Below are 26,662 nucleotides of genomic sequence, written 5' to 3'. Positions count from 1 at the left end.
CAAGGTTTTGTAAGGATATCTCTGTGTTTGAAAAGAACAAGGTTGTTTAATTAACTCTGTGAGGTTAGTTCACTTGGGCATCTTGATGGAACCTCCAAAACTGTTAAAATATAATTTTCAGAAAGGTAAAGTCACAACTCTCATACCAATGTGAACGAACATGTATCAGTAATTTTGATTCAACTTACTACTTAATGAGGGAACTCATGAGATCTTAGAACCACTTCAAATGAAAATTGGAGGAGGTAGGTATTTATAGGCAACTTAATAAAAGAATATTAAAGTAAGATTTTGGGGTTGGACACAAAATTTGTTAATGTCCTACAAGAACATAAGCAGTAAATTTGGGATTGTCTTTCCTGCTGATTAGGTTTTGCATCTGTACCAGACAAAAATCTCTAAGTTAATCTGATCAATTTGTAAAATAGCCCAGTCAGTAGAAAGTAATCAAAGGTTCAAGCATAGCACTGTACTGAAGAACACCTAGTTATCTCTTTTGCTTATTTTCCAGTTTTGGCTGATTTTTCTGGAAACCAAAAAATACATATATTTGACCAAGTTCCTATTACTGACTGAAAACGCAAGGGATTTTTTAAAACCAGCATTAAATATTCATTTCACTATGTAGAAGAAACACGAGCATTGAGAAATAGATTTAAGAAAAAATAATTTTGGAAATAGAAATGTGTTGTTCTTTAACTTTTTGTTTTGTTGTGCTGCTGTTCTTTAACTGTTAAAACAGAACTTCACCTAGGACACTTAAGTACATACAGAACTACAAAGGGTAAAGTAGAGCTAAATGACACTGCTAATGGATAATACATGCATTGTTAACATTACTGCTAAATTATGTATCTTTCCTAAAAGAGCCAGAGACATAAATGCCTTCATCACTATTCCCCGAGAAGATTGAAGCTATCATATTACTTGGAGGAAAAAAGAGTGTGGGGTATATTTGTAAATGCAGCTTATTACCTGTGTCTTTGAAATGCCTGTGGTACTTTGTGCATGTGCTATTCGATTGTATGCTGAGAAAAATCAGTGTAGGCATTCTATATATGGGAAACATGCCTTAAAATCATTTTAGCAGGTTTTTTAGTCCCTGGTATTTCCGTGGTAGATGCCTTTTCTGTAAGGCCTTATTCACCAGGCTAGACAAGGAAGAGAAAATGTCTGTCGTCTTATTATCTGTAGTTACAAATGTCACAGAGAGCTAGAAAGAATTGGTAGAGTTACCTTGTTCCTGAGTCTAATTTCATTCAGGTTAAATATCGATCTCCCACCTCAACCATTATAGTTTGCTCTTAGATATCTGTTAAAATTCAAGAGGTGTGCATGTTTGAGTTAATTAATAGCAGTCTGTGGCAGGGGGGGAATAAGGTTGAGGGTTTTGATTCAGAAATGCTTTTGTGAAATCTGAAAGAGTCTAGTGTTTATGCCTTTGTACTAATATCTCTTGGAACTATATTAGAAGATTGTGCTGGATCTTTCCTGGGGCCCAGAAGAAAAGCCTGGGGGTCCTTTGAGAAAATGAAATTGGTGTTACTGACATAAGAAGGTCAAGGAAGGCTTCTTTAAGGAAGTAACATTCATGCTGAGCTCTGGAGGATATATTCAGATATTTATTTAGTGCCTCCTGTGTGCCAGGTGCTATTCTTGATACTGAGGTTGTAGCAAGGCCTTGGTCTCATGAAGCTTCCGTTCTAAAGGGCTGTGGCAGAGAGGCCTGGGAGAGACCGACAGTAAAGAAGTTAATTATCTGAAAGATCAATAGGAATTAACAAAACAAAGAAAGGGGAGAAAGGATTTGAGCCCTAGGGAAAGGTGGGAACATGACTTGATTTAAAGAACCAAGACCAAGTGAAAAGGAGATGAGGACTTCCCTGGTGGCGCAGTGGTTAAGAAGCCGCCTGCCAATGGAGGGGACATGGGTTCGAGGCCTGGTCCGGGAAGATCACACATGCTGCGGAGCACCTAAGCCTGTGTGCCACAACTACCAAGCCTTTGCCCTAGAGTCTGCAAGCCACAGCTACTGAGCCTGTGTGCCACAACTACTGAAGCCCGTGCACCTAGAGCCCATGCTCCACAACAAGAGAAGCCACCACAGTGAGAAGCCTGCGCACCACAACAAGCCCGCGTGCAGCAACGAAGACCCAACACAGCCAAAAGTAAATAAATAAATTTATTTTTTTTAAAAAAAGGAGATGAGCTAGTTGAGAGACTCTAGTGTAGACCCAGGTTAAGGTCTTTACCTGTGAATAGGAAGGCCTATAGGGTTATTTATGTGACAAATTAATTAGATGAACTTGATCAAACTTGCTTCTTTGAAAAGATCACTCCAACTAAAAGGAATAGGAGAAACTATGATTTTTGTGACATGAGGCCTGTTCTGGATTTCCTAAAGCCACTGAATATAATAGTAGAACTCCAGGGAGTCATTTGGAATTATTCCAAACTAATAATGACCCAAACTGACCCAAGGGGTTCAGCCAGAACTGGATGAGCGTTAGGAATGCGTTTTAGCTTGCTGCATTTAGCTTCATCTCAGCCATGATTTAGTAGTCTTCTTCTATTTTCAGTTTAATTTTGGTATGGTATATTTGGAGCAATAATATTCCATTAAAGTGTTTTATGCTGAGTATCCAAAGCATTACTTGTGTTACCACTTGACATAAATCAAGTGTATATCTTTTTGTTAACCATGGCCTTTCTTTCAAGGGAGCAGTAGTTTGATTATATCCTCTGTTAGCCTGCATATTTGAATCAGGAAGGAATTTTAATGGAAGTAATGGATTTAGCATTGTCTCATGGAGTTATGTTAAAAATTAACAACCTAAAATTCTTTTCTTTTTTTACATAAGAACATATAGTAAGTAGAAAGCTTTTGAAATGTGTAAAGTGTTATACACTTTACATTTTAATGTGTAAGTAACACAATGAAAATAACATCAAGATCTAGATATGAGCACTACTATGATCTCCTCCAAGTAAAGGTTTCTTCATCAAGACACTTTGTAAACTCAAATACTACTTCTTACTTACATAGCACTTTGTAATTTTTTCTTTTTTCTTTTTTTTTTTTTGCCGTACGCGGGCCTCTCACTGTTGTGGCCTCTCCCATTGAGGAGCACAGGCTCCGGACGCGCAGGCTCAGTGGCCATGGCTCACGGGCCCAGCCACTCCACGGCATATGGGATCCTCCCGGACAGGGGCACGAACCCGAGTCCCCTGCATCAGCAGGCAGACTCTCAACCACTGCGCCACCAGGGAAGCCCCTGGTAATCTTTTCTTAATTGACCCATTAACAGCATTTAATAGTTTATTTCTTCCTCCTTTTTGAAATCTTTTACTCATTTGGCTTCCAGGACACCAAACGCTGCTGGTTTTCTCCCTCTCTGACTACTCCTCCTAGTTCTTCTCCTTTGTTGATCTCCTCATCTTCCCATCTACATCATCCTGACCTCCCTGGAGCTTAGTCTTTGGACTCCTGTTTCTATTTACAGTAGATTTCTTGGAGATCCCACCTAGCCTCATTGCTTCACATTTCATCTCTATCTGATGGTTTCCAATTTATAATTCTGGCTCAGGTGTCTCTCCTGAATTTGGATATCCAGTTTCTTTCTTAACACTTCCACAAAGATGTGTGATAGGCATCTCAACTAATACTGAGCTCTTTCTCTTCCCCTGAAAACTTGCTCCTTTTGTAACATTTCCAACATTAGTAAATGGCTACTCCATCATTCTAGTTGCTCAAAATATTGAGTTATTCTTAAATCCTGTCTTTCTTTTATAACCCATATCTAATCTGTCAGCAAATCCTTTTAGCTCTACTTCACACTATAGCAATATTCAGTCACCATTTCTCACTCTTCCACTTCTACCACCTGGGAACACTCTGGGAGTATCAAAGTAGCCTCTTAACTGGTCTCCTCTCTTCTACCCTTGCCCCATTCAGTCTTTTCTCAACACAATAGAGATAAGTGGGATCATGTCACTCCTTTGCTCAAACCTTGTTCGGTGCTTCTCAGAATAAAAGTCGAAGTCCTCCCAGTGGCCTGCTAGGCCCTCTGCAGTCTGGTATTTCCCCCGCTTCTCCTTTTACCGCACTGACCTCATTTACTACTGACCTTTTTTTTGCTCAACTCGTGCACCACACTGGCTTCCTCGTACCTCCAACACATAGACATGTTCTAGTCTCAGGGCTTTTGTATTGTACTTGGAGTTTCTTCTGCCTAGAACAACCTTCCTGCAGATAAAAACATGAGTGGCCCTTTTACCTCCTGTAAGTCTTCAGACAAACATCATCTTCTTGAAGAGGCCTTCTCTTGCAGCCTGTCTGCACCTCCTGCTTCCTGGACATTCATAGGTAAATGTTCACAGCATGTCCCAATCCAAGCTTATTATCATCTTCCCTAAACTTAACGTCTCCAGTATAAATGACACAGTACTCAGTTCTCAAGCCAGAAACCTAGGAACCTAGGCATCATCTGTTCCTTCCCTCTCACACCAGGTTCATGTCTAATCAACACCGAGTCTTGATTCGTTCTCTTAAAAGGAGTTTTCTAACTTTTTTGCTGTGTATCCTAAAAGAATTTTGAAAAATTTGTAATTTTTATGTTGACATCTAAAAATTTTCATCTTTAAGTTTAGTTTCAGAAGATATAGTTTTATATGTTTTCTAAATACTGATGTTTTAAAATAAAATAGTCCCATTAGTCTTTTAAATGTACCCAATATACACTACCAAATGTAAAGTAGATTGCCAGTGGGAAGCAGCTGCATAGCGCAGGGAGATCAGCTCTGTGCTTTGTGACCAGCTAGAGAGGTGGGATAGGGAGGGTGAGAGGGAGACACAAGAGGGAGGAGATATGGGGATATATGTATACTTATAGCTGATTCATTTTGTTATAAAGCAGAAACTAACACACCATTGTAAAGCAATTATACTCCAATAAAGATGTTAAAAAAATAAAAGGGTAAGATAATTAAAAAAAAATGTACCCAGTGAAATACACACCGTTCATCCTTTTAAAATACACATGACAAAGTACTTTTTTTTTTTAGTACTTTTTTAATGGTTGGAAATTTACATTGTTCTTTTTTCTCTGTGAACTTTTCATTCTAGTTTCCCCACGTAATTACATTCTAATATAATATTTATTTTATGTTTAAAAGTCTTTGATCCCTCCTTTGTATTTATACTTCTTTGCAACAACAAAAATGTCTATATACTGAATTTTAAAAAATTTCCCCAATGACCATAAAGCTTTAAAACTTCCTTTTGGGTTGAGTTATTAGTAGTCCATAGTTGATCAAAAGAACATAAATGTCATGAATTTTGAAAAATAATAATCATAAAGCACCTGACTTGAAAAATGACTTGTTACCTGATCTTTAGAGTTATTCACTTTTTCATTTTCTAGATTTTCTAGGACTTGTCAAATGACTGATTATTATTACTGCTACTTTTTCACTTTTTTAATTTAGAAGTACCTTGTTTAGTCCAATATACCCAAGAAAGATTGGGAAAATAAAAATAGTATTAACTTCAATATACCTTAGCCATGACAATATTTACTCATAAGATGTATTTTACTTTATCACGCTTTTTTTTGTGTTTGTTTTTTGCGGTACGCGGGCCTCTCACCGCTGTGGCCTCTCCCGTTGTGGAGCACAGGCTCCGGACGCGCAGGCTCAGTGGCCATGGCTCATGGGCCCAGCCGCTCCGCGGCATGTGGGATCTTCCCAGACCGGGGCATGAACCTGTGTCCCCTGCATCGGCAGGCGGACTCTCAACCACTGTGCCACCAGGGAAGCCCTACCTTATCACACTTTTAAAATACATTTTCATTGAATCCTTGGAGCTGTAGATCTAGCTTATTGTATTAATTTTCTGTTGCTGCATAACAAATTATCAAAAACTTGGTGGCTTAACACAACACACATTTATTATCTCACGGTTACTCTAAGTTAGAAGTCCAGACATGGCTTAGCTGGATTCTCTGCTTTGGGTCCCATGAGCTGAAATCAAGGTTTTGGCTTGGGCTGCAGACTCATCTGAGGCTCGGGGTCTTCTCCCAAGGTTATGTGGTTCTTAGCAGAATTCGTTTCCTTTCAGTTGCCTGTCTGAGCCCCTCAGCTCCCAGAGGCTGCTGCCATTCCTTGCCATATGACCCTCCCTATAATATGTCAGTTTGCTTCTTCAAAGCCAGCAGAACTGCATCTGCTGCTGTCACTTGTCTCACACTTCTAGACCCTCTTTTGAAGGACTCACCTGATTTAGGTCTGGCCCACCCAGGGTAATCTCCCTTTTGATTAACTCAAGATCAACTGATTACAGACCTTAGTCACCTTTGCCATATACGGTAATATTATCATAGGAGTGATATCTCATCCTACTCACAGGTCCTGCCCACATTCAAGGGGAGAGGAGTGTACAGGGCATGTATACCAGGGGTGGGAATCTTAGAAGCCAGCCACCTTAGAATTCTGCCTACCACACTCACTCATTTTATGGAAAATATCCCCACATAACCTAATTGGTAAAGTCAATTTAGTTGTCAAGCCAACCAGCGTATTGTATTTATCTTGTTCAGACAAAGTCTAACTTAATTTTTCAATTCAAATGAATGTGTTAATACATGTCACATGCCAACCATCTCACTTCTGAATTAAAATTGTAAGATAAGAAAGATAGATAAGGTGTGAAAACTTGCTTTGAATTTTTTCTCCTGAATGAAATAAGGTGATGTTGCCTGTATTTAGTTTTGTTTGTTTGTTTATGGCTGCTCTGTGCAGCACGAGGGATCTTAGTTCCCTGACCAGGGATCACACCCATACCCCCTGCAGTGGAAGTGTGGGGTCTTAACCACTGGACCGCCAGGGAAGTCTTATTTAGTACTTTTTAAATATGCTTTCTTTTCTTTGTTCTCATGAGCTTTTCCCCGCATTATAGTGTATTTTTTGACAGTAGGCTAGGGGATAGAAGAAGCAAGGTTAAATGAAAAATATTTATCATTGTCTCCTTGTTTTCTGTCATAGAATTTATTTATTTATTTATTTATTTATTTATTGCACTGCAGAGCAATGCACCATAATGAGATTCAGGATAAGTAGGAGATCTGCCTTTCTTCAGTTAAGTGGGAGGAGGGCAGTTGTGGAGATGTGGGAAAGGAGAAACTCCTTTATTTACTCCTTGAGTGCAAGTACCTTGCTGGCAGATCTTCTTTAAGAAAGAGTGCATATAGTAGTTTTGGTAGTACGCCTAAGGACATGGGCATTTGGCCCAGGGAGTCTTAAACTTTGACTGAATACTTAGTAATAGTGATCTTTTCCCCAGGTCATAGGAAAAAAAGCTGCTATTAATTTTTTTCAGTTTTATTTTTTTCTCTTAAGTTTTTCTTAGGTCTGTGGTATGTGCTGCAGTTTATTTGCTAATGAGTAGTGCAAGATTGTAAAGTAAATGAATAAGAGATATAGAGGTTTTACAGGGAGAACTGCTTATGATACTTTTTTTTACTTACAAACGTGCCTATAGTTTTAAGTTTTATAGTCATTTTTATTAACATTCTTCTTGCTTACTATGATGAAGTGTAAGTATCTTAACACTTCATATTCTTCTAAGAGCACTGTGACTTCCAAATGCTCTGCCACTGGAACAAGTTGGGAACCATTGATCTAGCCTGTACTTTCTTGGCCTGATTGTATGGGAAGGTACTTACAGTTCATTTGCCATTTCATTCCAATCAAGGAAAATTTTAATGACAAAACTTTCAGTTTCAGCTAATAGTCTTTCCTGTATGTTTTGATTGTTTTATGGTAAGCCCTTACCTAATACTAAGCTAAATAGAATGAGATTCCTGGCCTGTACTTTCTGTATTTTAAATAAACCCACCTTGGGGACTTCCCTGGTGGCACAGTGGTTAAGAATCGGCCTGCCAGTGCAAGGGACACAGGTTCGATCCCTAGTCCGGGAAGATCCCACATGCCGCGGAGCAACTAAGCCCATGCGCCACAACTACTGAGCCTGCGCTCTAGAGCCTGCAAGCTACAACTACTGAGCCCATGTGCCAACTACTGAAGCCCGCACACCTAGAGCCTGTGCTCTGCAACAAGAGAAGCCACTGCACCGAGAAGCCCGCACACCGCAACAAAGAGTAGTCCCTGCTCGCTGCAACTAGAGAAAGCCCGCGCGCAGCAAGGAAGACCCAACGCAGCCAAAAGTAAATCAATCAATCAATCCACCTTGAAAACCTGTCAAGAAAGCACCTAATTAAGAACACTAAATCTAAGTGGGAAGTGAATATTAATGGACAGTGGGAATAGAGGAACATACAGTGGGAATCCCCTCATTTATAATGTTATATGGGATAACTGAGTCTTCAGGTACATATCCAATGAAATAAAACCAAAGTTAATGGAGTTCTTAATTTTTCCCAGTCTCTGAATTTCAGCAAGTTCAGGGAATCTGTTTGCTACCATGAATTTATTTAGCAGCTGTTTACTGAGTGCTTGCTTTATGCAAAGCATGGTGCTAAATTACCTTTGTGTTAGGAATAAAGGAGTGGGGAAATAGGAAGAGACCAAAAACATAAGAAATAGTTCCTGACCTTAGTTTATAGTGTACAACTGTGGTTTCAATTCTTGATTATACACCCTGATCAGAAAAATGTTACCTCAAAATATTGATTTTTATATTATTTTAAATAACTTATTTGAGAATTAACATACAATAAACTGCACATATTTAAAGTGTACAGTTTGATAAGTTTTTATGTATGTATACTTAAGTGAAACATTCATAATAAAGATAGTATAGCCTTCAGCCCATAGATTTCCTCTTGACTCTCTATAATTCTCCCTCCCATCCCTCCTGACCTCTAATCCACAAGCAATCACTGATTTGCTTCCTATAACTATAGATTGCTTTTCCTAGAGTTTTTTGGTAATGGAACCACACAGTATATATTGTTATTTTTGCCTGGCTTCTTTCACTCAACATAATTATTTTGAGATCCATCCATGTTGTTGCATACATCAATAGTTCATTCCTTTTTATTGTTCAGTAGCATTCCATTGTGTGGATATACCACTTTTTTTTTTTTTTAAGATTTATTATTTATTTATTTATTTAATTTACTTTTGGCCGCGTCCAGTCTTAGTTGTAGCATGCAGGATCTTCATTGAGGCATGCAGGATCTTTTGTTGCGGTGTGCAGGCTCTTCGTTGTGGTGCATGGCCTTCTCTCTAGTTGTGACGTGCGGGTTTTCTCTTCTCTAGTTGTGGCACACAGGCTCCAGGGCGCGTGGGCTCTGTAGTTTGTGGCACGAGGGCTCTAGTTAAGGCGCTCGAGCTCAGTAGTTGTGGCACGCAATCGAACCCACATCCCCTGCATTAAGGCGGATTCTTTACCACTGGACCACCAGGGAAGTCCCCACTTTTTTTTTTTTTAATCCATTCACTTGTTGATGTACATTTGGTTTTCATATCTTGGCTGTTAAAAATAAAGCTGTAAACGTGTATACAAGTCTTTGTATGGGCATATAGTTCCTTTTCTCTTGGGTAATTATCAACGAGTGACTGGATCAGGTAGTAGGTGTGTTTAACTTTTTAAGTAACTGTTACACTGTTTTCTATTTGAACTGTTGTACAGTTTTACATTCCCACCAGCAACATATGAGAATTCCAGTTCTTCCTGCCAGCACTTGGTATTTAAATTTATTTCTAGCCATCGTAATTAGGGTATTATAATGGTTATCTTGTTTTAATTTGCATTTCCCTGATGATTAATGATGTCAAGCATCTCTCCTGTCCTTATTTGCCATCCATATATCTTTGGTGAACTGTTTGTTCAGATCCCTTGCCCTTTTTTGTTAAGTTGTTTGATTTCTTATTGTTGAATTTTGAGGGTTCTTTATGTATCTAACTATAAATCCTTTATATACAAAGATTTTCTTTCAGTCTGTAGTTTTTTATTCTCTTAATATTACCTCTTTAAAAATAGCAATAAATCTTTATTGGGATTTTTTTAACAAAATAATTTTAAAACAAAAAACCCCACATGTAAACAAGAAAGTAAATAAAGTTAATTGGCATTATTATATATATATATACATCCAAGGATCAGAACAAATTCTGGGTTAACATTGCATAATCCAGTAAAATGTTTTGAACCATCAATGTTCAGGGTAACTGTATTTAATACTATCAATAATGATACCTTATCTTTGAATACTATAAAATAGTTTATGGATTATAAACTATATAGTTTAGGTTTTCATTCTTCCCATGAATCCATATGCCACATGTATACTAGTCCTAAAATGTATTTACGTTGTCACTATTAGTCCAAAATATCCATCATCCCAAATTAACCAGGTTACAATTATCCGATCTCCAGAATTTTTATGGTGAGATGTGCTAGAACCCATATATGACAACATCATTTTTCGAAACTAACCTAATTCTAAATTCTGTCTAATCTTCAACTTACTCATTTCTTCTCATTTTCTATATATACATTAAATACTATAGCAACTTCACCTTAGAAAGTATAGTCAATACATTAATACACATTTAGTCAATAATTTCTGACAGAGTTATAGCTTATTTACCAAGAAAAAGTGCTAATTTTTGTTTTAAAATTTAGTTCAAGTACTGTCATAGTAGTGTTATTTAATTGAGAATGATGGCTTCAACTTAGAGCGTTCAATGTACACATTAATATAGTTTAAAATTAAAGAATTAAATTATTCCTATGGAGAAAATCTCAGTTCTTGAAAGACCAAAATATATTGTTTTATTACTATAAAATGTTACTAGTTCATTGTCTGATTCGCTGATTATATTCAATTCACTCTTAATATTATCTTTTGAAGAGCAAAAGTTTAAAATTTTTAAAACTTTGCATGAACGAGCAAAAAAATCATTTGTCTGTATTTGTGTTTTTATTTCTGGATTCTCTATTCTGTTGCATTGGTCTTTTTTCCTATCTTTTAAAAATTTATTTATTTTATTATTTATTTATTTGGCTGTGCAGCATGCAGGATCTTAGTTCCCTGACTAAGAATCGAACCTACGCCCCCTGCAGTGGAAGGGCAAAGTCCTAACCACTGGACTGGCAGGGAAGTCCCTTTTTTCCTATCTTTACATCAATACCACACTATTTGGATTATTGTAGCTTTATAAAAAATCTTGGTATCAGGTAGTTTTAGCCTTCCGACTTTGTTCTTTTTCAGAGTTGTTTTGGTTATTCTAAGACCTTTGTATAGCCATAGGAATTTTAAAATTAGCCTGTCAATTTCTACCAAAAAAAAAATCCTGGAATTTTGATAGGGATTGTGTTGAATTTATAGATTATTTGAGGGAAATTGACATCTTAACAATATTGAGTCTTTAAACCCATACAGTTTAAATTTTCATTTATTTAGGTTTTTAAAAATTTCTATGAGCAATATTTTATAGTAGTATATCTTTAGGATGAAATTTGCTGCTTTTTCTTTTTAAATTGAATTTTAACTCTTACAACAAACAAAACTAACAGTATTCTTAATTGGTGTTTGAGGCACTTGCATCCTTGCAGAAATCTTAGCAGTGGAATAAAGAATTTGACATAAGTAAATACACAGACTGTGTATCCAGAGGGATTTATTTCTACATTGTACCAGAAACTCAAATGACAGTTGATTGAACAAGTGCACTAGCAAGATTTTTTTATTTGATTGTGAGTATGGAGGACTGAAAAAAAATATATATTAGGAAATAGCATTTCCAGAATTTGTCAAACCTAGTATTTATCAATTTAAAAAATAAAGTTTAATGCTTTTATATGTGTCTATGCATGAATATATAGTATTATGACTATTCTCTTTACAGTGTGTGTATAAGGAAGTACCTTCTGGCAATTTGAAAATACGGTGTAACTAAAATACAGGTCTGACTTGTTAATCTACTGTTAAAGATTGAAAATTATTTTAATTGCTCTTTTTCTGACCAGTCTTTCAGAAAAATCTGAAAAATGAGTTTGTTCTGATGTGGTAATTTTATGTTGATTGTCTCTCAGGGTGCTGAGGTAGTAAATACTGTGAAAGTACACAATATGGTTGTCTTTCATTGTCATCTTGATGTCCTTATTAGTATTTATGTCTGGGATTTTTTATTTTTGCGGTACGCGGGCCTCTCACTGTTGCTGCCTCTCCCGTTGCGGGGCACAGGCTCCGGACGCGCAGGCCCAGCGGCCATGGCTCACGGGCCCAGCCGCTCCGCGGCATGTGGGATCCTCCCGGACCGGGGCACGGACCCGTGTCCCCTGCATCGGCAGGCGGACTCTCAACCACTGCGCCACCAGGGAAGCCCTATGGCTGGGATTTTAACACTGTATATTTGTTTTTATGACTTTTCATATTTGCAGTTTAACAAGTTTAGTATAAGAAACTCAGATGCTCAGTATTAAGGTTGCTTTGTAGGTTATTTACTAAAATCATAATCATAGAAAAAAATCCATTAGACATTATCTTAATTCTCATGCACAGTCATTTTTACTGATTAGGGCCCTTGGCTTTTATGGAAGGGTGTTATAACAAACAGCCTTATGAACTCCAAGCTGAACTTCCAATATAAATGTTTATTTTATATTTTTAAAAATGTCTGTTGATCTAATAGAAATACATGGTAGGATGTAATTAAGTTTCCTCTTATTATATGAAAGAAGTGCAGGTTGTAAGAGGAAAGATTTATTTCTCCCAAATCTATTTGGAATTTCTAAAGAAATATAAAGCCAGGTTTTTTGGATGTTAGTCCTATATGAATTTCTAATTGCCTTATTTAAACTCTTCTTATCCAGACTTCTTGAAGAAGTAGTTTTTAATTATTGTCTCCAGTTTCATGTGTCCTTCCTCTTTCTCACTTCCCCACTTACCATATTTCCTTGTAAATTTCTTTGTATTTTATCAAAAGTATTCATGGAAAAAAAAAGATAAATAGCTCTATAAGGCTTGTTACGAAAAAGAGCATTACCTCCTCACTATTGACAACATTTTTTGCTTCCTAGAGGCAGTCCCTTTAATTTTTCAAAATGATTCATTTCAGTATTCTGTGTCTCTAAGGGAAAAAAGTGCTTCTATTGCTACTTATGACTTTTCTGTTTTGGGCATTATCTGTTGATTTCCTACTCTAGAAGGTAAGGATTTAATATTCTTCAATACACATATACATTCCCCCTCCAACCACATATACTTCCTGTCTCTCCTCCCACCCCATGGTTATATCTTAATTTTGGTTGGATCAGTATTCAGAGTTTATAGTATTATGACCATAAATAATGACCATATACTATACTATATGTTATTTATAGTTAAACCACTTTTTCCTTACTACCTAACCTTTTACTGAAGTTAATAATTGTCTTATTTTCTTGTTTGTGTATTTTCTGTGTATTTATTAATTTAAGCTCAAACTCTCTACCAGTTGTTTAAATATCCTCTCAAGAGTTTTAGATCCATCAGGTACTCTGATAATTTCATCTTCTTGAGATAGATTCTCTTAGAGCCTTCTGATCTGCTCTAATCATACTGATGACCTTTATGCCTGTTGTACAGCTCTCATCTTATAATTTTCCCTTACTTCATCCTGGGCATTCCTTTGGCTTTTCTTCTGTATTGGTTCCTTTGTTTTTTTTTTTCAGGACTGTCACCACTGTAGTTCTTTTTTTAAAAAAATAGATCTTTATTGGAATATAATTGCTTCACAATACCGTGTTAGTTTCTGTTGCACAACAAAGCAATATGCATATGCATACACATGTCCCCATGTCCCCTCCCTCTTGAGCCTCCCTCCCGTCCTCCCTATCCCACCCTTCTAGGTCATCGCAAAGCACCAAACCGATCTCCCTGTGCTATGCTGCTGCTTCCCACCAGCCAACTATTGTACATTCAGTAGTGTATATATGTCGATGCTACTCTCACTTCGCCCCAGCTTCGTGCTCCCTCCCCATGTCATCAAGTCCGTTCTCTATGTCTGCCTCTTTATTCCTGCCCTGCAACTAGGTTCATCAGTACCATTTTCTTTTTTTAAGATTACATATATACATGTCAGCATACGGTATTTGTTTTTCTCTTTCTGACTTACTTCACTCTGTATGACAGACTCTAGGTCCATCCACCTCACTACAAATACCTCAGTTTCATTTCTTTTTATGGCTGAGTAATATTACATTTTATATATGTGCCACATCTTCTTTATCGATTCATCTGTAGATGGACACTTAGGTTGCTTCCACGTCCTGGCTATTGTAAATAGTGCTGCAGTGAACGTTGTGGTGCATGTCTCTTTTTGAATTATGGTTTTCTCAGGGTATATGCCCAGTAGTGGGATTGCTGGGTCATATGGTAGTTCTATTTTTAGTTTTTTAAGGAACCTCCATACTGTTTTCCATAGTGGTTGTATCAATTTACATTCCCACCAACAGTGTAGGAGAGTTCCCTTTTCAACACACCCTTTCCAGCATTTATTGTTTCTAGCTTTTTTGATAATGGCCATTCTGACCAGTATGAGGTGATACCTCATTGCAGTTTTGATTTGCATTTCTCTAATAATTAGTGATGTTGAGCATCTTTTCATGTGCCTCTTGGCCATATGTGTGTCTTCCTTGGTGAAATGTCTGTTTAGGTCTTCTGCCCATTTTTTAACTGGATTGTTCGGTTTTTTTGATATTGAGCTCCATGAGCTGTTTGTATATTTTGGAGATTACTCCTTTGTCTGTTTCATTTGCAAATATTTTCTCCCATTCTGATGGTTGTCTTTTTGTCTTGTTTATGGTTTTCTTTGCTGTGCAAAAGCTTTTAAGTTTAATTAAGTCCCATTTGTTTTTATTTCTGTTACTCTAGGAAGTGGATCAAAAAAGATCTTGCTGTGATTTATGTCAAAGAATGTTTTTCCGGGCTTCCCTGGTGGCGCAGTGGTTGAGAGTCCGCCTGCCGATGCAGGGGTCACGGGTTCGTGCCCCGGTCTGGGAGGATCCCGCATGCGGCGGAGCGGCCGGGCCCGTGAGCCATGGCCGCTGGGCCTTCGCGTCCGGAGCCTGTGCTCCGCAACGGGAGAGGCCACGACAGTGAGAGGCCCGCGTACCGCAAAAAAAAAAAAAAAAAGAATGTTTTTCCTATGTTTTCCTCTAAAAGTTTTATAGTGTTTGGTCTTACATTTAAGTCTTTAATCCATTTTGAGTTTATTTTTGTGTATGGTATTAGGTAGTGTTCTAATTTCATTCTTTTACATGTAGCTCTCCAGTTTTCCCAGCACCACCTATTGAAGAGGCTGTCTTTTCCCCATTGTATGTTCTTGCCTCCTTTGTCGTAAATTAGGTGCCCATATGTGCGTGGGTTTATCTCTGGGCATTCTGTCCTGTACCATTGATCTATATTTTTGTTTTTGTGCCAGTACCATACTGTCTTGATTACTGTAGCTTTGTGGTATAGTTTGAAGTTGGGGTGCCTGATTCCTCCAACTCTGTTTTTCTTTCTCAAGATTGCTTTGGCTAGTTGGGGTCTTTTGTGTCTCCATACGAATTGTAAGATTTCTTTGTTCTAATTCTGTGAAGAATGCCATTGGTAGTTTAATAGGGATTGCACTGAATCTGTAGATTGCTTTGGGTAGTATAGTCATTTTCACAATATTGATTCTTCCAATCTAAGAACATGATATATTTCTCCATCTGTTTGTGTCATCTTTGATTCCTTTCATCAGTGTTTTATAGTTTTCTGAGTACAAGTCTTTTGCCTCCTTAGGCAGGTTTATTCCTAGGTATTTTATTCTTTTTGTTGCAGTGGTAAATGGGAGTGTTTCCTTAATCTCTCTTTCTGATTTTTCGTTGTTGGTGTATAGGAATGCCAGAGATTTCTGTGCATTAGTTTTGTATCCTGCAACCTTAACCAAATTCACTTAATACTTCTAGTAGTTTTCTGGTGGCATCTTTAGGATTTTCTATATATAGTATCATGTCATCAGCAAATAGTGATGATTTTATTTCTTCTTTTCCAATTTTATTCCTTCTCAATTCCTTCCAATTTGTAGGCTTTCTCTAGTTGGGGCGAGCGGGGGCTACTCTTTGTTGTGATGTGCGGGCTTCTCATTGCGGCATTGGCAGGCAGACTCTCAACCACTGCGCCACCAGGGAAGCCCGGCAGGTGGATTCTTTCTTAACCACTGCACCACGAGTGAAGTCCACCAATAATGTTTTTTATGAGCCTTCTTGTACATGTCTTCTGGTAAACGTTTGTGCTTATTGCTGTAGAGCAGTGCTGTCCAATTGGAATATAATATTAACCACATATGTAATTTAAACTTTTCTCATAACCACATTAAATATATAAGAAGACACAGATGAAATTGTTTTAAATAACGTATTTAACCCAATAAATCTAATCATTTCAGCATATAGTCAACATAAAAATTATTGAGATATTTGACATTTTTTTTGTGTGCTAGATCTTTGATGTCTGGTGTACATTTTACTCTTATAGCCCATCTCCAGTTCAGTAGAACTACATTTCATGTGCTCAGTAGCCACATGAGGCTAGTGTCTACTGTACTGGACTGTAGAGTTTTAAAGGATATAAAATATTGAGTAGTACAATTACTGGATCATAGGGTATGCCTATCTTGAACTTTAGTAGTTGATGGCAAAGTTTTCCAAAGTGATAGAGCCATTTTGCACGCCATTGGCAGTGTGTGAGAGTTCCCATTTTTCTACATAATCAACAACATTTGGTATTATCACACTCTGGGTAGTAATTTTTGTGTTCTGTTTAGTAAATCCTTTTCTGTCCTGAGGTCATGAAGATAATTATCTTGTTTTATATTATCAGAACTTTATTAGGTCTATTTATTTAATAGGTCTAAAATCAACTAAAATTGATTTTTGTATCGAGTGTGAATAGGAGTTGATTTCATTCTTTTCCATATGGATATCCAGTTGTTCACTATTCATCGACTTGCCCCAGTGTCCCTCAACAATCCTCCCCCTGCCCATAATGCCACCTTTGTTGTACATCAAGGGTCTGTATACCTGTGGGCTTGTTTCTGTACTCTCTGTTGTTTTCATCTGTTTGTCTATCATTTTATCAGTATCACATTATTAAATACTGTAGCTTTGTAATAAATTCCAATAATAATTGGAGCAAGCACTTATATTTCTTTAAGAGTATATGACTGATTTCTTAGCATTTTGTATTTCTATATAAGTTTTGAAGTTATCTTTTCAATTTTAACCAAACATACTGTTTGGTTTTGACTGTGATTTTATTAATTCCATGGATCAGTTGGAGGAGAATTGATATATTTACAATATTAAGTCTGATAATTCATGAACATGGTATTTTATTTCATTTATTTAGATCTTTAATTTTTCTCATAGTCTGGTTTTTCTCCCTAGGAGTCTTGTACTTCTTATCTAAGATTTATTCCAAGATACATGTTATAATGTTTATTCTATTGTAAGTGATATTATTTTAAAATTTTATTTTCTAACTTTGTTACACAGAAATAACATTTTATTTTTATGATTTGAAATAATTTATGTGTACCATATTTTTATTTTCCTTCATGGGTGTATTAGTCTGGGATCTTTAGAGAAACAGAAATACACACACACACACACACACACACTCTTATAGAGGCAGAGAAGTGCAGATCTGCAGTCAGTAAGCTGGAGACCCAGGAGAACTGATGGTGTAATTCTAGTCCAAGTTCTAGTCCAAAAGCAAAAGAAGACCAAAAACCTGTCAGGCAGAGAGAGAGAATTCTTTCTTACCCAGCCTTTTCTTCTATTCAGGCCTTCAGTGGATTGCATGAGCTCCACCCACTCTGGGTAGCGCAATCTGCTTTACTCAGTCTACCAGTTCAAATGTTAATCTCATCCACAAACACCCTCAGAGACACCCTCAGAAATAATATTTAACCAAATATCTGGGTACCCAGTGGCCCAGAAGTTGACACATCAAATTAACTATCACCGTGGGCAATCAAATCATCTGCAGATTTGTTTCTTCTTTTCTGATTCTTATACTTTCATTTTTCTTGCTGTACTTCACTAACCAGGACCTCCAGTACAATGTGGAATAGAAATCATAATAGCTAGTATCTTTGCCTTTTTCCTAATCTCAGAAGGAAAGCTTTCAGTGTTTTACCATTAACTATGGTGTTTCTTGTAGATTTTTGTAGATATCTTTTACCAATTTCAGGAAGTTCATTAAGAGATTTGATTATGAATGAATATTCAAACTTTTATGTGCGTTTTCTACATCTGTTTAAGATCATGTTATTTTTCTCTCTTATTTAATCTGTTAACATGGTGAATTACTTTGCTTGATTTTCCAACATTAAGCCAACTTAACATTCCTAGGATAAATCCAGCTTGGTCATGTTGTATAATTTTTTTAATATATTACAGAATTAAGTTAGCTAATAGTTTATTTAGGCTTTTGTTTCTATGTTCATGAGTGAAAACGAGCTGTACTTTTCATCTTTTTGAGTTTTTATATCAAGGCTAGCCTCAAAATAACTTGAGAAGTCTACTTATTCTTTTACTTTTTTTCAAGAAATTTTGCTTAAGATTGTTGCATTTCTTCCTTGAATGTTTGATGAGTTTGTCAGTGAAGCCATCTAAGGCCATGCAATGAGCTATAAAAGCAAGTCTTAACATATTTCAAAAAAAATTGAAATCATAGAAAGTATGTTTTCTGACCACAATGTGATTATTCTAGAAATTGATAAAAAAGATAACGTGAAAAAAAAAGCCCTGTATTTAGAAATTAAGACGTATACTTAAAGTATTTAAGTATACTTAAATTCTAAAAGTTAAAGAAGATACCATAATGGAAATTAGAAGTTATTTTGAAATGGATGACTGCAAAAATATTCCATATAAAAATCTGTGGGTTTTTTACAAAAGTAGTTCTTAGACAAAATATACATATTGCAAAAGAAGAAAGGTTGAAAATAAGTATCCATCCCAAGAAGTCAGAAAAAAAGAATAGATAGCAGAAGAAAAAATGAAGATGAAACATATAAATGAAATATAAAACAAACATAAAATGGAGAGCATCAACAAAGCCAAAAGTTGGTTCTTGAAAAGATTAATAAAGTTGATAAACCCCAGAGAGACTGATCAAGAAAAGAATGGACACACAAATAACTGATATTAATGAAAGAAAAGAATTCACTGAAGTTTCTATGAACTTAAAAATGCAAGAGGCTATAATGAACAATTTTATGCTAAATTTTGAGAATTTAGATGAAGTGGTCAACTTAATGCTGTTTTCTTTGTGGGAAGATTTTTAACTACCACATCAGTTTTCCAAAATAACTATGAGACTTTTTAAATTTTTTTCTTATTATGTCAGTGGCATTGATATCCTCCTAATACCATGCATTAGAGCAATACTTTTCTCTTAATCATTCTTTCAGCAGATATTTACATGACACCTACTATAACGCTAGGCACTATTTTTCTTTTTCCTCATATTCAGTTTGACTGGATTATTTTTTAGGACAGATTAGTAGATTCTAATTTTAAGAAATTTAACAACAGGGACTTCCCTGGCAGCCCAGTGGTTAAGACTCCATGCTTCCACTGCAGGGGGTGCACGTTTGGTCCCTGGTGGGGTGCTAGGATTCCGCATGCTATGTGGTGAGGCCAAAAAAAAAAAAAAAAGAAATTTAACAACAAAAGAGGCTCAGCACAGCTGTGTGTTAACGGAAAGCAGCATATACCATTGTAAAAGAAATCTGACTAGCACCTACTTCATAGAGCACCTCTGTAACGTGTAAAGCAGTATGATTATTCAGGGATACCTCTGTTGCTAGGGTTCATGACCTAGTGTTCATAGACTTCTAGTAGGTTTGTTTTATTTATTTATTAACTTTGCAGCAGGTTTTTATTTTTGCTTTATATCTATTACAGTGTTTGAAACCTAAAGAAACACATTTTCTCTTCAACTTTGGATGTGTATATAAGTATCATTTGTCTGGACTCAGCACTCAATGCCTTGATTTCTTGGCCTATATCTGCTCTGAAATCATCAAGCTGTGTCTGTCTACCCAGGGGCCCCGAGAACAAGAAAAACAAGAGCCAGAAGTTTATAGTTCTTAAAAGCAAATAAATTTGGAAAGAAAAATGTGAGGAAAAAGGTTTGATTCACTTTCGTAGAGTCTGTAGCTAGGAATCCAAGCTGTTTTTGAGGGATATCTGGTCTGTCTTGGGTAGCTGGAACCTCATACATACCCTCTTAGATTCTTTAGTGGTTCAATCAAAGACAGTTCCCACAAAAGCTGGCTAAAAGAGCCAATACCCAACTCCAGGGCCTGGGTTCTCGGCATGGCAGTTTTCTCTTCCCAAACCCAGAGGCCAAACATCTGACCTACATAGGGGAGCAGGGCTAGAGTTCAGCAGAGGGGTTCAGGTGTGTGCTAATGTGGACATCGGCAGTCAGGCTGGCCCAGAGTAATGAGGTGGGCCCAGACGCACTGAAGACCTTTATGACATACTACACAATCCTTTCTCCCAGTGTTCTGGGCCCCAAATTTAATGGTGCCTATTCTTTTTATTGTTTTTAATTTATTTTTGGCTGCTTTGGTTCTTCATTGCTGTGCGCAGCTTTCTCTAGTTGCGGTGAGTAGGGGCTACTCTTCGTTGCAAGTGCGCGGACTTCTCATTGCAGGGGCTTCTCGTTGTGGAACACGGGCTCTAGGCACGTGGGTTTCAGTAGTTGTGGCACGTGGGCTCTGTGGCTTGTAGGCTCTAGAGTGCAGGCTCAGTAGTTGTGGTGCACAGGCTTAGTTGCTCCACAGCATGTGGGGTCTTCCCTGACCAGGGCTCGAACCCGTGTCCCCTGCATTGGCAGGCGGATTCCTAACCACTGCACCACCAGGGAAGCCCAAATGGTGCCTGTCCTAACTCACAGCCAGGTTTGATTCTTCACATAGCCCAGGCCTGATGCAAAATGCCCTCCCAGAGGAAAACTAACAGCTTTAATTTACAGACCTACTTGGTTTGTACTGACCTCAAAATTCTTCCCTCCCCATGGTCTTCACCTAGGGAAGGCTAGGGAACAGACAATGGGATGAACGAATCCTTTATGAAGGCCTTGGCCAAAGAGCAGCTATTGCCTACCACATGGATCCCCGTAGGGCCAAATTCTTGACTTGTTGGCTTAACAAAAAAAATACAAAAGTTAAGACAGGAAAAATACTGGACAAGATTGGTCTAAAATGTGCAGTCCTACAACAGCTGTGGAAAAAACCTACTCTGAGCAATTTCTCCGTCTCACACGCACTTATTTCCAGGATAGTCCTACCTGGAAGATAGTGCTACTAGTTGTGAGCCTTTCCTGTGGTTCAGTGCGCTGAGGCTTGCACCCTTCACCAGCCTGCCAGGGAGACAGACAGGCACATACATTCCTAGGCCCCCAGCCAGCCTCCTCTCCCTAAGTGTCCCTGCGGTGCCTGCAGGGAGCCGGAGGATCTGGCTCCTTGCCTTCAGCTGAGAGCCCAGAATCTGAGCCCACAAGATGAATCTGCTGAGGAATATTCAGGATGCTGGACACCAAGCTGAGCGAGAAGAGCTTGGGGAGGAGAGATGTGGCCTGAACAGCCGAGCTGAGGCCTTCAAAGAAGGGCATGGGGGAGGAGGGGGGAAGTATTGCTAGGCATGCATCTCCTTCCCTTCTATTTTGCTAGAAACAGGTAACTTTAGAGTATAGGGGAAGACAGGTAGACATGAGAAAATGGAAATCCAGTTCCTTCTGCTAGAGTTTTCATTTTAAACTGGTTTGGCTTGAGAGAAGTTGAAAGTTCGTGCCTGAGGGCCTTCTTTCTCTCTTCCTTGACTAAGTATGATAGCAGCTATAATCTGTGCAGTTCAGCTCTAAAAAATAGGGCTCTTGGAAAGAGGCTTCCAGGGAGAAGAGAATAGAAGGAGTAGTCTAAGGGTTCTAGGTAAGGGGGAACACAAAGGGTCCCTGAATGCTGAAGTCATCAACACCTGTTCCTTGGAAGGGTCACTTGCACCTACTGGCCCAAGTAACCAGGCTGGCCAGGTGAGGGTGGAACCTGAGTGGTTCTAACAGAAGGTTGCAGCCAATACCAAGGCCAGTCAGTTACTTGGGATAGCTTGGAACTGAAGGCAGGCTTCTAAGACCAGAGATCCTGTTAACATTAGAGAAGATGGTGTGGCGGTCAGATGCCCAGAAGGGCTGGCAATAAAGAGTAGCTGTCACTGTTCAAAACAGTATTTGAAAACTTTAGCTAAGAAAAAGACTCCTTGTCCCTTTAACCCACACCTAAATATCTCAGACCCACCAGAGATCTTAAAATGGACATAGCCATGTGCCAAAATATTAAGATTCCAAACACATGTCTTCTCAGGCTATTCCCTACAGCAGGTTGGGGAGCCCTTCCATCCCTGTAATATCCATTCAGAAATCTGTCAGAAAGCCTCTGACTTCACCTAGGCCAGGGTCTGGAGTCCAGATGGGGGCTGCCCACGAAGAGTGGCTGTGAAGCCTGGGCTAAAAAATAATATTTTGCTTCCCAAGATAGCCAGAGGAGAGGAGGAGATGGAAAAGATGATGTTACTGCCTCTGTGGGCTGGGAGAACTTCACCTGTTGACTGAAAAGGGGGTCAGAGGAATATAATGGGAAAACATGGTCTGAGGAAGACACTAACAAAGGAAAGCTCCTTGAGGCCACATTTATCTGATGAGAAATTTGTCCTCATGTTGTGCCCTGGGAGACTTCAGCCTTTGGAGTCCTTGTAGAAAACAGGCTTCAAGCAGTAGCTGATGATCAAAAAGTCTTCTATTTGGTACCCGGCCCAGATCTGAAGCAAAAGTAGATTTGGGAGGAACATTTGGGGAAGGCCGGATGGATATGTATGTCTCACAATAAGAATTTGGCCCCAATGTCAGGGACTTAACTGTTGCTAGAGATGTACAAAGTAGACCTCACTAAAATGCTCTGCCCTTTGGACCAGGACAAGGGGTGGGGGTGGCTTGCTTTTGAACTGTAGGAAAACAGTTTTGTAATGGAGTCGGCAGGCCAAGTGAAGAGGGTCCTGCGCCTTGCCTACCTGGGAGAGTGGGGTTGGTTGATACCATGCCCAGCCTGCAGAGCAGCATCTGACTCGCTTAGGCGGTATAGCACTGGCGTCACTTTTCAGTGATAGCTACCAGCCCCAACCACCTTTCTCAGAAAATGCCTCTGGAGTGGGATCTCATCACTGGAAAGAGAGGGCAGATTCAAGACCAGTGGCCAAAAGCATCTGAACTTTTTTTCTGTAAACAGAGTGGCATGGCTTTCACCTGAGCCAGAGGGGGATGTATAGGAATGGGAGCAAGAATGGCATTGTTTCTGGGGAAGGGAAAATGCAGCTTGGAGCAGGGCACCTCTGCCCGACCTCTGTGGGGAAGCAGGGACAGGGCAGATTGTGCCTGCAGCTCCACCACTGGCCTACACGCAGCCGACAGCTTCCTCCACCCCACCCCCAGCATCTGGGCTTCACTGTCACATGTAATCCACTGACGCATGTAGGCAAGCCACTGAGGCACTGCAGTAGCTCTACTCAAAGGGGAGAGAAGCCATTAGGATTATAATTGTCACAGGAAGGGCAAAACCCAAACCATGTACAGGTTATCACGTAAGTTATCACAGATGGCTGCCTCTCCTCTTACCACAGAAATTTAGCAGCCTCACGACTTTTGTGAGAGTGATTGATATCTTCCCTGATTGGGATCTTGGTACATAGTAGGTTTAGTAATTAACTTCAGGGTATCCATGCTTCCTTTGAAATTGTGTAGAATATTTTATGTGCATATGCTTTTTTGGTGGTAAGGATGAGGGGCCAGTGGCTTTCAGCTGATTTTCAGAGTCTAGAAAAGATTAAGGAACCACTACTCTTGAGTCAAGAAAAGTTTACAGAGACCAACAAATACAGTTTTTCTTCATTTTTTGTTTTATATCTGTATTTGAGTAACCATTCTGGTAAAATACTATAAATTATATATAAGATTCTCTGACTTTTGTTTAATAAATATCATTTTGCCTGTACTTAAATTGAGAACTTTTTTCTTTAAAGGTTCAGGAGCAAGTACATCCCAATCTCTCAGCTAATGAAGAGTCTCTCTATTATATTGAAGAACTGATTTTTCAGCTGCTTAATAAATTATGCATGGCCCAACCAAGGACTGTTCAAGATGTGGAGGTAAAAATTATTTTGTTATTTCAAAAAGTCATTGAACCACTGTACAAATTAATTTTTATATCTAAATCTATATCATTCTAAATTATTATGGAAGGTAAAACCATTGAAATCATAATGGGGGATATATGGTCAGTTCATTCTGAAAGGGAAGTTTTTCAGCAAAAAAAGTGCTAAAACAACTGGATAAATTTATGGTGGGAAAAACCCTTGAAACCTATCTCACACAAAAATTAGTTCAAGATATATCATAGTCTTAAACATAAATGCTGAAACTGTAAAGTTTCTAGAAGAAAATGCGCGAGAATATCTTTATAAGCTGGTGTTAAACAAATGTTTTTTTGCAGAGCACTCAAAACACTGTAAATATCAAAGAATAAAATTGATGTGAAATACAAAAGGTATAAGTCACAGACTAGGAGGAAATGTTTCAATATGTATTCCTTACAAAGGAATTGTAAGGTAAGGCTTGTATTTGTAAGGCTTGTATCCAGAATATGTTAAAACAAACAAACAAACAAAAACTCCTACAAGTCAGTAATAAAAAGATACCCTGCTCACCCAAGTGGGCAAAAATCTTGAACAGATACTTCATAAAAGAAGATATACTTATGGCCAATAAGCATATGAAAAGGTACTCAAGCTCATAATTCATCAGGGAAATAGAGATTAAAACTATGATGAGATACTATTTCACACCCACTAAAAGGGATAAAATTAAAGACTGATAACATGGAATATTGATGAGATGTAGAGCAACTAGAACTCATTCCTAGTGGGAGTATAAAATGGCAAAAGTATTTTGGAAAATTGTTTTGCAGTTTGTTATAGTTAAATATATATCTAGCCTATGACCCAGCAATTTTACCCCTGGGTATTTAACCCTAGAGAAATGGAAATATATCTTCACAAAGAGACTTATACATGAATATCCAAGCAGTTTTATTCATAATAGGCAAAAATTAGAAACAACTAAAGTTTCCATCTATAAGAGAATGGGAAAACAAATTGTGATAGATTCATAAAATGGAATACTACTTAGTAGTATTGTAAAATGAAAGAATGCGTTATTGATATACGCAGTAACATAGCTACAGTCCACAGATATCATGTAGAGCAAAATGAGACATACCCCAGAGAGTATGTATTATATGATTCCAGTTACATAAAAATCAGAAATAGCTAAAAGTAATGGTGATAGAAATCAGGATGGTGGCTGCCTATGAAGGGTGAGATTAAGATGATAGAAATTTTCTGTAATCTTGATTAGGGTGATGGTTACACAGATGTAAGCATTTTTCAAAACTCATTCAATGGTACACTTAAGATCTGTACATTTTACTGCATATAAATATTACCTCAATAAAGGACTAGTATAGAATAAACATTTTACTCATTGATTAAAAATATATATATATATACATATATATACCTCTAAAAGATCGTGTGTAATTCAGTGCTGAAATATTTGTTTTGGCTCAGTTACATGGGAGTATTTCTAGATTTTTAGAAATATCCATCAGTATAGCTTTTAAAAGTTACTTTGGCATTATACTCTTTATATCACCTTTCTTTTGAAGATGGTTTCTTTAACAAGGCAACAACTTCCAGTGTAGGGATAATCTTAATTTGGAGTAATAGATCTATTAAGATTTTCAGGGACTCTCGGAATTAAAGCATTTGTTTCCCTGTTCTCTGCTGTAAGAATTGGACATAAGTAAATATATTAAAAGTATACTTTTCAGAAGCTAAATATGTTAGAAGCTGAGAATATAATTTTAAAAATAGGAAATCCTGCTAAATTGGAGTTTCATTCAGTTATCATTACTTCTCATTATTCATGCCAATTACTGGTTACATTTAAGATTAGATGAACAAAATAGTAACGTAAAAGGCTTGGATTGTTTTTGCCAAGAGATATATTTCTTTAAACCATTGTGAGCTCTGCCACACATTTGATCCTTTAAGAGGTACATGATATTTCTTCTTTTAAAATTCTTCTCTATAAAGCTCTGAGATTAGCAGGAGAGAGACTGCATAGTAATTATTAATAATGAGTTAACTTCTGCTAGGTAAACAGTTTTAAACCTAGAAACCTTGACCTTAAAATCACTGATAGAGTATTTTATGTTTGCTTTAATCTCCCCTAATATTATTACTTTTTCCTTTTTCCATTTTATCTTAATTATGCTTACACTTAAAGCTTTCTGTTTAAACTTCACCTTTTTCCTCACCCATGGGAATTATGTGGAAGAATCTTGATAGCATGTTGATCTTTTTTTTTTAAACAAAAAAATTTCATTTATTGCAGGAATCAGAATATGCTATGTTACTATTAACTGCTGGTGTTATGGATGATGATAAAGTTTAATTTTGTATGAATTTTCTGTTTATGAGCACTTCTGTTAACAGTAG

The 26,662-nt window shown here is 37.6% G+C and overlaps 1 protein-coding gene across 1 annotated transcript in view; it reads left to right on the top strand.

Moving 5' to 3' along the window:
* The window catches only part of SOS2 (SOS Ras/Rho guanine nucleotide exchange factor 2), a 99,518-nt gene that overhangs the window by 2,778 nt on the left and 70,078 nt on the right, over nucleotides 1-26,662 (top strand). The window contains exon 2 of the mRNA XM_032618892.1: nucleotides 24,125-24,250. Within this exon, the coding sequence (XP_032474783.1) occupies nucleotides 24,125-24,250 (126 nt within the window). The remainder of the gene's footprint in view (nucleotides 1-24,124; nucleotides 24,251-26,662) is intronic.

The sequence above is a fragment of the Phocoena sinus genome, chromosome 2, assembly GCF_008692025.1.
Source record: "Phocoena sinus isolate mPhoSin1 chromosome 2, mPhoSin1.pri, whole genome shotgun sequence".
Taxonomy (NCBI): Eukaryota; Metazoa; Chordata; class Mammalia; order Artiodactyla; family Phocoenidae; genus Phocoena; species Phocoena sinus.
The sequence above is the reverse complement of the archived record's forward strand: the minus strand, read 5'-3'. Positions and strand labels throughout refer to the sequence as shown.